At 36.5% G+C, this 12307-nt stretch overlaps 1 protein-coding gene across 1 annotated transcript; it reads right to left on the bottom strand.

Moving 5' to 3' along the window:
• Positions 1–403: 403 nt before the first annotated feature.
• Positions 404–11209, bottom strand: LOC574666 (V-type proton ATPase subunit d 1). Its single transcript, XM_774842.5, has 7 exons — positions 10993–11209; positions 6856–7027; positions 5764–5942; positions 4866–5023; positions 4089–4265; positions 3603–3680; positions 404–3138 (listed from the first exon to the last, which is right to left on the bottom strand). Exons 1-7 carry the CDS (start codon positions 11111–11113, stop codon positions 2977–2979), a joined length of 1047 nt encoding a protein of 348 aa, XP_779935.2. The 5' UTR covers positions 11114–11209; the 3' UTR covers positions 404–2976.
• Positions 11210–12307: the final 1098 nt, after the last annotated feature.

Here is a 12307-nt window from a genome sequence, read left to right as displayed (position 1 = left end):
AGCAAGTTTCTTTCCTGTTACAATGAAATTAATTTCTTATTTGCGAGCCCAATGTTTTACTTGAAGTGAACACTTGCATGTGTGGTGATCACAATAGCCCTAATTAGTGAATTTGCCCTGCTCATGCTACATTTGCATGGCTAATCTATATGCTCTGGTATCACTTGTTTTGGGCTTCATCAAAGGTACAGGGTTAGTGTTAGGGTTGCAGTGCGTTTTATGCTAGGTTTAGAGTTAGGGCTATGTATTGTTTTAGAGTTAGAAATTCATATTGTGTAAGAAATTGACTCTACAGCAATTGTCACTGGTGGATGTGTTGTAGAACCTGTGTAAAACCTAAAACAGTGATGTCAACTGTAGATAGGGGAAACCATGCAATTCATGAAATAACAGACAAAACATGTTTCCATTACATGATATATTTATTTATTTATTGATATATAATATAATTCTGATAACAATAGCTAACATATCTGACATAACATTTTCAATGTACATGTACATCCATACCAATGTCAATTTTCACCTCCTATAGAACCACATTTTTAATTGACAAGTACTGACCATTCTCTAAAACCTATGACAACACATATATAATCTAGATTCCATGCTGAACTTCTACTTTTGCATTTTTATGTGAACAGCATATTGGCCACTCAATAAATGCTGCAGAATTAGTGTTAATGGAATAAAATCAAACAGAGTTTAATCAACAGGAAATGATGAGAAACCTAACCAAATTGATCATTACAACTTACAAGATTGTATTTACCATGTGGTGTAGTATTTAATTTATGAAATATGTTCAAAGTTGAATTGGAATAGGTAACCCATAATGCTAGCACCAACAATTTGATAGAGTAGCCAACGTAGCCATTACCAAAGCAGCCATGAAAATCAAAAGAGAAGTGAGCAATTTCTGTTGAAGAATGATATTCTAATCATTAATGTGGCTGAAATGACTGTACAGAGCTGTTATAATTACGTCATATTTGTTTCCATAAATTGTACCATTAAGAGAAGGGATAGATTTCTTTATGTTTTTCTTTCTTTTCTTTTAAAGTTATGATTCATAAAAAAAAAACATTCTAATTTAACTATACAATCAGCCTCCTGATATGCTGAAACTAAAATGTTCATCATGACAAACATTACTTAGTAATACATGTACCTTTTAACCTCAATGGCATAAAATGATAACATTGAAAAATCTTATGTATTTTTTTAATTAGATTAAAACAAAATAGATTAGGATAGATACATACATGTATAATTAGGAAAGTCCAAAATCCAAAAATAATGCTGATTTGATTTTAAATAACCACTCTTTAAAAACTTGATGATTCATAAAATGACATACATGCAGTGTTGATACCTCCCCTGTACTTACATATGGTTTGGTTAAATGTTATAGAGTGAACAAATTTGCATTTTTTATCAAATAGAAATTAAAATAGAGATGAAAGGAACATATACATGTATATGAGCCCCTAAAAACTAGCATGACTCGACTTTATGAATGAAATCTATAACCTTGACGTACATTAACCTGAAATACACTAAATACCTCATAATATACCATACATGGTTTCATCTGTTCTTCCCAAGAACTGGCATTTACTGTACACAATTTGTTTGGATTACATTTTACATAAAATTGCACATGTGTGTTATAAAATGAAGATTGAAACAATAATGTGACATATTCACTGTCTTCTGCGACATAATACACTGAAAGTAATGTTATTTCATTAATGTTAAAAACTATAATACCTTTTTAGTTGATCATGGTAATTAATGCCATAACACTTGTAATATCAAATAACAATTACTAATGTATGAATAAGTACCGTATGCAAATTTTCTCTGCTTTACAAACAAAAGGAGTTCAAAGTCTGTTGTACGCTAGCTGATTATTGTATGGGCTATAGAAGCAATAATAGAAACACTAATCACCTGATCAACTATTAATGTACAGTATATAGAATAGCTCATTGAAGTGCTGATGAATGATCAACACAGGAAGATGAATTGATGCAAAAACTGAAATTCTGACACAGTAACAGAGACTCCTATCAAATCTTCTCACTATAATATTCGTCTTCTTACTAAGAGGGCATGATTATTGATCTTCATACATATTCTTTGGGGATGGAATGAATAACACAAAACATTTGTTATAGAGTACGTTGTTTGAAATACCACTGTCCAAAAAATACACAAAGAACAAAATAAACTTGACATGGCATCAATGCCACTAATAAGACATCAAATAAAAACACATGGATTCTATTCAAAATTACATGTATATGCAGGGTGCTGAACAACACAATATACTCTTCTTCCTTATCTGATCTTTTTCGGATCCATGCATGATTATTTTCTGAAAGTTGCATTGTGATACATTTGCCTGAATATATTGTCTGCTTGGAACCAGATAGGCATGAACTCATATATATTGCCTTCTTACTAGGTGCCTTGTCTTTTCCAGGTATTGGCGATCAAGGCTTTCTATCTACTTCTAGCTCTGGTTCTTTGTAATGTGACAAAACTTCTATTACCAGTGAGCCCAATGAACTTATCCATGTATTTGATGCACTATCTCCTTGTGCTTCTCTTTCCCCAAATTTTTCCTGTCAGTATCCTGTTTTTTCATATACAGGTACTTTAACACAGCATTAATACCATTCTGGCTCTGAACAGACAATATGGTGACAGATCAGACCAGAAAATTAACCAGAAAAAGGATCTTATAAACTAACTAACACTTGGGAATATTTGAACATCTACCACCATAACCCATGCAATACCACATGATTTTCTTTAAACTGACATCTATATGGGTCTTCCTTTGATAAAACGTAACATCAGTTTCCACAGGGTTAAAGTGATTGTCCAATCAAGGATGATTTATTAAGACTTAGTAGGTTCGCCCAACACCCTGCACATGTGGATATAATTTAAAAATCTCTGATTTTACATGATAGGAATGTAGTTGTCAATCTTGCCTCGCTGTCGCTGGGCTACACACTCTGCGATCCAGACAATGTTTCTGCACTCTTGCTCCTTTAGCTTGACGTAAGCGTAGAAGACGCCAAAGTGGAATTGCTGGAGGAATGCATTGATGTTTAGCCTGACCTGTTTTCATACAAAGAGCATAGAATGCGTTAGACTTTCATTATAACATAATCATTTAAGTTATAAAAACACATGTCTGTGACGTCAAACCTGTCTTAGTGGCCACCTCTCTATAAAGTCCATCTGTGTATAGTGGTCATGTCTTTTGTCTCCTTTGAGATAGAAATGTGTGTTGTAGACCCTGTCTAGATAGGCCACCTGCCTACAGTGGCCACTTTTTCTGTTTCCCTTGGGTGACCTTAATAGACAGATTTGACTGTATCCATATTACACTTCTCTAAGATCCACTACACAGATTGCTTGTGAGGCATATGCTATACCGGTATATACAATTTTTGAGATCTTAATATTTTTCAAATATTTGTTCAGAATGGGCAATTTTTGCAGATTTTTGCAGATGAAACAAGTGTATGTGAATCAGTAATACTACATATACAATGCAAAGGGGGCTTCTCTATATTTACCTCATGCTCAAAGAACTTGTCTTCTAATGTCTTGTCACCTGGGTTAGTTCCTGCACCTTCAAACAGCATCTTGTACTCCTGGAAAAACAAGAGAACATGTCATCAGTGAAATCCCTACATGAGAAACAGCTATAGAACACTCACATGTTTTCTAGTGATGCTACTTTGGAGTATTGACCAAGGATCCTATGTGCATGCCTCTGTAAATAATTGCAGTGTTGGTACTGATAAATATATCCTGCTTTTGGTGGTGAATCCTGCTCTAGAATGTAAGAGTGTAACATTTGTTGAGACTCACATTGGCTACATTTTTCTTCGTTAATACAAAAACAGGTTCCTCTATTTGAGAGTTTAATTCCATGCTTTATATTTACACTTAATTTAATAATGAAACAACCAATTAAAAGTCGATATTCGACTATTGATAGTTGAACTTATTGGTACAGAAGGGGTTAAGGAAAATATATGATGAAACTAGATACTCACTGGATAGCTTTCTGCCACTGCTCTGACCTGATCATAGTCATCGCACTTAGACAGGGCAGCCAGACCATCTGGGTGGAGCTGACCGCATCGGGGGTACAGCTTAGATCGGTCCTCTCTGGTCAGTTCTGTCCCGAATGAGTTGATGGTGATGATGAATGCTCTGCGATCAGCTTCAAACTACAGGGAATTTGAAGTGGTAAGGCATATTGATTTTAGGGCTTCTCTTATTCTAATACTCATCCTCACACTTCAATAACTAAGTTTGGTAGTTTTGTACTATTTATAAACATTTCTTGTTTTAAATATGACTTGTCTCCCATTTGTAACACTCATAACCACACATATTGTAGACTCTAAGAAATACTACTACTATTGATTAGTTTTTTTTTCATGTATTGGGTGTTTTGAAGGGAAAAAAAAAATCTACATTAAAATGTCTGAATAAATGCAATCGAGTTTTAAAATATTTACCTCTATTTCAATTTCAATTTATTGTCCAATATTGGAAATTTGTTTTGCTCAAATTTTACACCAGTGTACCAGTAATAAAGAAATATGGAAGGTTTAGCACCACGATCATGATCAAAATTTTCAGAGACTGATGAGATACATTTAAATTCATATACAAAACCTCTGGGATTTCAAGAGTTATCTTTATGTTGGTCATCAATGGAATACAACTAAAACTCACAGTATTTGAGGCAAAGGGCGATTACCTCCTAGAGAGAAAATGGGATCTTTGTAGGGTTGGTAAAGACACCCTGTAATAAAACTTACCCCAAGGATGGTACACATGGAGTCTGCTGTGGCCCCTCCAATATCCTTGCACAGCTTATAGAAGGCCTCTAGGTAGGCCTTGTAGAGGGTATTACGGATGATCTCTATATTCATCTCATCCAGATCCTGCTCTGAGATGCAATCTTGGAAGAAAGGAGCTGTAAGGAGAAGGAAGTAATCGTGATTATTTCCAAGAAAACTTTGGACTAATAGTAGTGGTGGTTATTTTACCTGACTGCTAAGAAAGCATAAATGCTTGTTAGTAAGCAACCAGAGGGCGACGGCTTAAGGTCCTCTCTGAGAGACCTGGTACTGATTGCCTTGGTTTTGAACCCAGGTCAACGGATTACGAGACCACTGCTTTACCGACTGAGCTATCGCGCCTCCTCAGAATATTAAAGGGATGTGGTTTTTCAGCACTGTCACAGTAAGCAAATTGATGTTGAAAGTTTTAAAGTATGTACATGTCCACGAGTTAAGTAGTGGTAGGCTTGGAGGATGTAGTTGTAAGGATTTGAAGAAATATGACCTACACCTGATGTATCATCTCAAATTCAAAATACAGTGTACTAAAGAAGGATTCCCTGTGACAATCAAGGATTACCCATTCTAAAAACAAAGGGTTTCTCTCTGGGAAAACATATCCCACATTGTTGTGCTGAAAATGAAGTATGGGAAACATGATTGTCTTACCATGTCCCGCAATCACACCAGGTAATTCTATTTTAAAATTTAACCAATTTATCCATTTCTCTTGGCATCATGGTCAAGTTCACCTTTAAGCCATTTGATGTAATAATTGATTTTGATACAACACAAATAGTCTCCAGTGCGGGTTATCTCCGGCTTGAGTACTCGAGAGGTTAACAATGGTGAGCAGCTTGGGAAAGGTACTCACCAAGAGGTGTGTCGACAATGATGGCATTGTAGAGATCAGCCGGTGTCTGGGCTACATTGACTGCTTCCATCTGCTCAAAGCTACCCAGTGGATGGCATTTAGGGATGAGTTCAGAGATGGAACGATGATGCAGTGTTCCTGTGATCAACAGGATGATGTTGTCAATCATGTAGCTATACCTGCAGAGAATGAGCAGTTAAGAAATAGGTTAGACCAACTATATCTCAAATTTTCTCAATAAAACATAATTAGATTACCGGTACAGTCAAACCTGTCTACAGCGACCGCCCAAGGAAAACAAAAAATGTGCTTGTTGTAGACAGGTGGTCTTTGTAGACAGGTTCCTTTAGTACATGTTTCAATGAGAAACCATTTTCAAGGGAATCAAAAAATGTGCTGGTTGTAGACAGGTGGTCACTACAGCAGGTTTGACTGTATATAAAATGCTGTAGTTTCCTGTTAAATATATCACTTTGGAATTAAATTCCATCCTTATTCCGATAAGTCTATTTGCAATACAGTATACATGTATATCATTCATCACATTTATAACATGATAATATTCTACATCATGAAGTTATACTGAGATTAAGCAAAACTTGATTAACATGAGACATTGTTCATTAGAAGGATTGTTATTTCCAATACAATTTCAGCTATGTTACACAGAACAAAGGTTATTAAACTTCCACTGACAGGTCAGATACAGTAAAAATGTATTTCTGTGCACATACATGAACATGTACACATGTTTTTCTTGAACACAAAGCAATGAAGAAAAAAAAAGACTGCTATCTGATAATCTGATTATATAAGTTATACCAGGCCTTAAATTTCAACATTTTTAGGGCAAGGCCACTTTTCTGTAGGGCACATTCCTATATTACAGCACCAATGGGAAGAATTGGAAAGGGCACAAAAAATCTCCAAGGCCAATGAGAGGGGCATTGAGGCCAATCAAAGGGGCATCCAAGGCCTGGCCTTGGATGGCCTTGGATTAATTTAAGCCCTGTTATACATATAGATCAATGATTAATAACACAAATTAGTGATATTCTCATCAGTGAACTATGTTTAAAGCTTGTGACTTACGTGACAAAGTCCATGAACTTTGACATGGGTTCAACTGCATGATTTCTCATGTGCTGGAACTCTGTTACTAACTTCTCCTTGAGCTTGTCATCGATGACTGATACTGAGAGTGGGGATGGCTCATTCTGCAGGAAGTTACCATAGTCTGTGCTCTGCAGATGCAGCTTCAAATCTAATGGAAAAATGAAAAAGGTGAATTTTAAAATGATTGATGACTGAGTATCTCTTTAGAGGTAAGGTAGCAAACAAACAATACTACACACCTTGTTGGGTGTTATATTACCTGGCCAAACTTTTAAATAAAGACTTTCTGTTTCTAAATGTGTGCTGGAGGACACTGCAGCTTGCATGAAAGTGACAAAACTTACAAAAGAACACATCTTAACCAAGCCATTTTTAAACACAGGGGGGGGGGGGGGGGGGGGGGGGGGGGAGGCATGAATCCAACTCATATTAAAATAACAAATAATATCAATTAACAGAAATAAACCAAAGATAACAGCAGCATCTCATGTCAGTCAAAACCAAACCAGTGAGTGAACTCATAACACAACCACATTGACTTCTACATGTACTTCCTACTCTATTTCCTGCATGACAATGGATGTACTGGTATCTATGGTATACCGTAGTGATCATACCTGTATGTACATGTATCAACCAACTCTTTGAAGCATAGTTGTATTTATCTGTGATCATTCACATTAAAAATAATCTTTCCTTGTTCCAATTTTGACAGGCAATCTTTCACATGATAGCCATCCAGTGCTTTGTCACAAATACACATTAGAAAATAGTTGTAAACATTGAACATTCTTCTCTGTTCTCTTCATGATATTACATTTTTATTTCTATCTAATCACTACATTATCAACCAGTGCTATAGTATAAAGAAATAGAATCTTGATTTTCCAAGTACTGAAAATTGGAAACCCTAGGCTACTGAGTGTTCAGTTTAAGTTGCGTTTGACCATGTGAGAAATTTCAGACTTTCTAGAAGGTTCATAAGAAAATTTGACAAGTTTCAACTAGGCCTGAGTCGGTACGGTCGATCACACCGGGACCCGACCGTTGCCGTCGGGTCCCGGTTTCGTTTTTTGAGAACCGACGCTCCGAAAAAAATAATGAAATATGTAAGAAATTGCAGTTTTGCACACCACTAAAATCAATCCACCTTAAAACTTAAGTATTTAATTAGCTCATCCTGAATCAATCCGAACTGCTGATATAAATATGGGTTGCAAAGCAGTTCGCCCCATGGGGTTGTTGTTGCCAGCTGCTAGCTAGCTACTGTACTGGCCGGGTCTCTCGGCAGGATTAATAAATCAGGTTGAAAGAAACATTAATGTTTGAATAATAAAACGGCTTTCTAAAAATACTTCTTTACAACATACCGATCGAACAATTTTTAAAAGACAAAATATATATTTTTTCTTTGATTTTAAACACCGCATGCTTCTTTTAAAAACTGAAAATTACTTGGTAATCACAAGAAGTTTCGATACGGATAGTTGTTGCAAGGCAAGTTCAGACTAGTCTCGGAAAAATGCGCAGTGCACCTCGTTAACTGTAATGCGTGCCCAAACGAAACCAAACAATGACGTGATCGTAACGAGAAAAAAATCATTACAAACTACGAGAGCACAATTGGAAAGACAACTACCTGTACTCAAAATTATCGTAAGCAGATACATAACTTGGAGGAAGAATACAATAGTTGTCCAGGAAAAGCCACAGAAATAGTGATAATCGAGGAGAAACTGGGTACATTTTTATCGCAAGGGGCCTGCTACAAATACTCGAATCCTTTGTTATACTGCTTTTTACCGTAGAGGGCGGTATTTGGTTTCTAGCCTCGTGTTCAATTTAAACACGTGTAGTTCGAGTATTTGCAGGAGGCCCATTCAGATAATGATTGTACGGTTTTGTACCTATAGTAACTCCTTAAATATCACTATTTCTGTGGCTTTTCTTGGACAACTATTGTATTCTTCCTCCAAGTTATGTATCTGCTTACGATAATTTTGAGTAGTTGTCTTTCCAATTGTGCTCTCGTAGTTTGTAATGATTTTTTTCTCGTTACGATCACGTCATTGCTTGGTTTCGTTTGGGCACGCATTATACAGCTAACGAGGTGCAGTGCGCATTTTTCCGAGACTAGTCTGAACTTCCCTTGCAACAGTTATCCGTATCGAAACTTCTTGTGATTACCAAGTAATTTTCAGCTTTTTAAAAAAAGCATGCAATGTTTAAAATAAGAGATAAATATTTATTTTGTCTTTAAAAAATTATTTGATCGGTATATTGTCAAGAAGAATTTTTTAGAAAGCCGTTTTATTATTCTAACATTCATATTTTTTGACCCGATTTATTCAACCTGCATGAATCAAAATGGCTGCTCGAATGTTGTCTTTCCATTTTTGCCCCAGTTTTTTTACTTTTAGAGGCACGATAATGGCACTAAAAATCGCCAATCATCGATGAAAAAAATGTCAAGTGGAAAAATATACCGATCTGAGGCGAGGTATGCATGTGTTGATTTATTTGATTGATAAAAAGGTCACTTTTAAGGGACATACTGATGATATGCGCTTTTTATAGAGGCAAGTGACAAATCCTGCGAGCTGATTTCGGGACACCGGGTCCCGATCGGTGCAAGGCCGTCGGGACCCGGTTTATGAAAATCCCGACATGACTCAGGCCTAGTTTCAACTCTAGTTAGAAAAACAAATTACAATTCATTACAGTGATACCTGAGTCATGATGATCAATATGCCTCATCTAACATACTTCATTAATGTACATGTACCATGTCTGGTTGATTAGTATAAATTTCTGGAGTGATTAAAGGCAGCCATTCTGATAGACAATTCTAATTAGCATTTAATATCATCAGGAGAACGGGCGCGTGAAAGGTAAGCAAATTGCTATCACTCCGGTATCAAAGTCTCAATTTTTTTGTTAAATTCTTCACCGATTTCATAGTGCTCATCACAATTATGATGGTGTGACCATATTTTGCGTGTTTATTGATAAATCAGTGTTAAACCCCTATGCGCATGCGTGCGTGAAGTCTATTAATACGGTAGTCGCGTCGCTGATAACTTTATGCACCCTAGCCCTTCGTCAGTATGGTACGCAATTGTATTGTATTGTAATATTCTTCAAATATACAAAATCATGCATGGATTTGAGGCAGTAGAGTGAGTAGAATGACATGTTTCAAATCATCGAAGAATCCAGAACAAGGGGACACATGCTCAAAATAAGGAAGCCCCCAAAGGCAGATGTCATTTTCAGTGCGGAGCATAAATAATTGGAATAACCTTCCTGAAATTGCCATAAATGCCTCATCAATCAATAAGTTCAAGTCAGAACTTGAAAATCATTGGAAGCACCGTCTGCTGAAATACTACCCATACCAACACGAATCCAATGCAGTAAAGAGGGGCACATAAGCTGAAGCTTCAAGCCTCGACACCAAGGTAAAGTAAGTAATTGTGCAGCGGTTTGCCGTGAAACCTGTGAGAAAGTGAATGTCTTCGTTTTTAGGAAAAATACTCCAAAAAAGATAAGTAAATTGACAAGCAAGGGGTAAGAAATAAATTAAAGGATCTGGTCAGTCTATTCTAGACTCTAGAATCTAGACCTATAAGTATAACGTCACGACTTTAATCATGTCCATTATTTGAAGATGAAGTTGATTTTTGGTATGTTTTAGTAGGGTATCTCCACGACCGAGTTACAGTACAAAAATGGATACGACTAGCGGCATTGACCTCCGAGCAACTCTCTGCTTCCCGGGTAAATGGCGCAAAGGCCAAATTTGCGCAAAGGCTAAATTTGCGCAAAGTCAGACAACAACAAACAAAGCCTTTTGGGCTTTAGCCTTTACTTTGAATAGTGACAAGTTGATAAATGCCACATCCCGCAAATCACATTCGTATAGGCTTAGTGGGGTACGATAACATGTATAGAAACGCTGGATCTGAGTGGCAAAACTATGACAAACGCACCCATATCATTATCATTCAAGTCAACACACAGTCAGCTCAGCTAGCTTTGCTGCAGCATTGCCAGTGCAGCTGCAGTTAATGCAGTGCGACTTTATTTTGAGTGCAAACATGTTAGTCATACCTTCCAAGATTTCACACTGTACAAGATTCAGGTAGTCTGGTTGTCTGAGGATCCCGCCTTTAAATCCTCTCACAAGCCCTTCAAGATAACCACCATCGATATTGAACGTTGCGTCATTCATCTTTTTATAATTTTTGACACGAAATTAGCCGAAGTCTGTTCAGTAGTACAGTCAGAACCTCTATGCAGCAGAATTTAGCGATCCAGTGCTAGTTGATTATCGATAACTTAATTGCGATATCGATATGTTACGTGCGGTTTTTTCTATTCTAAATAATATGTAGAGAATATTACGTGCATGTGCCATATATACGTATACAATGCCAATATATTTTGTGCTAAAAGCGCTAATTTAAAATTTAAAATAATATCTCGATTTCCTTGCGATATGGATAGGCCTGGGTAATTCTCCAGGTTAAAAGTCCTGTAGCGATTTTTGTAGAGATATCATAAATTTGGTCATCAGATGCAATGCGTGCAACTACTCAAAAAGAAAGCATAAAAATCAGTTAATTACCGATGAAAGTTTCAATTAAATCTGAAGAAAGTTATGAATTTTTGAAAAATTGTAATCACCTAATCACTATACGTATGGGCAGTGGCGGATCCATGGGGGGGGGTCCGGGGGCCCACCCCCCCCCCCCCCTGGGAAAAAAAAGAAGGAAAAAAAAAGAAGGAAAAAAAAAAGGAAAAAAAAAAGGAAAAAAAAAAAGGAGGAAAAAAAAGGAGGAAAAAAAAAGTGAGAAGAAGGTGAAATATTATTCATTTTAATCATGCATTATCAACTACATAGAAATCAGCAACACAAAACTATCTGGGAAAGGTGAAAGTGAGAGTTAAAAAGAAAGTCATGTAAAAATGGCGCTTCACCCCCCCCCCCCTAAAAAAAAAAAAAAAAAAAAAAAAAATAGTGGTCCTCCTCTCCAGCATCCCCCCCCCCCCCCCCGCCGCTTCTTATCCACCGGCCGGCTGAGTCGGCGCAAAAATTTTCCCCTCAAAACTGGACCTTTAAAAATATGCTCTTATTTCAAAACTTTTTTAAAACTCCATTTACACTAGTTTTACCATATTGAATTGAACTTAATTGAATTGAACTGAATCTGTCGTGTTAATAGTTTATCACCCTTCTTCACCCCCATCTCTTGTCCACTTTAGGCATGGTTGTATATTTCCACTTTGCTTTATTCTTTTTACTCTTTTAACTCTTTAAACTTTATCTTCTCTTTCTTCTACTCTCTAAAAAAAAAATCAGTGATCACGGACGTCACTCCTCTGGAGGGTGTAAATGTAGTGAAATAGAGTGAAAATTCACTTT

This window comes from Strongylocentrotus purpuratus, unplaced genomic scaffold, assembly GCF_000002235.5.
Source record: "Strongylocentrotus purpuratus isolate Spur 01 unplaced genomic scaffold, Spur_5.0 spur5_scaffold_8, whole genome shotgun sequence".
NCBI lineage: Eukaryota > Metazoa > Echinodermata > Echinoidea > Camarodonta > Strongylocentrotidae > Strongylocentrotus > Strongylocentrotus purpuratus.
Note: the sequence above shows the minus strand (reverse complement) of the source record. Positions and strands in the feature narration are given on the sequence as shown.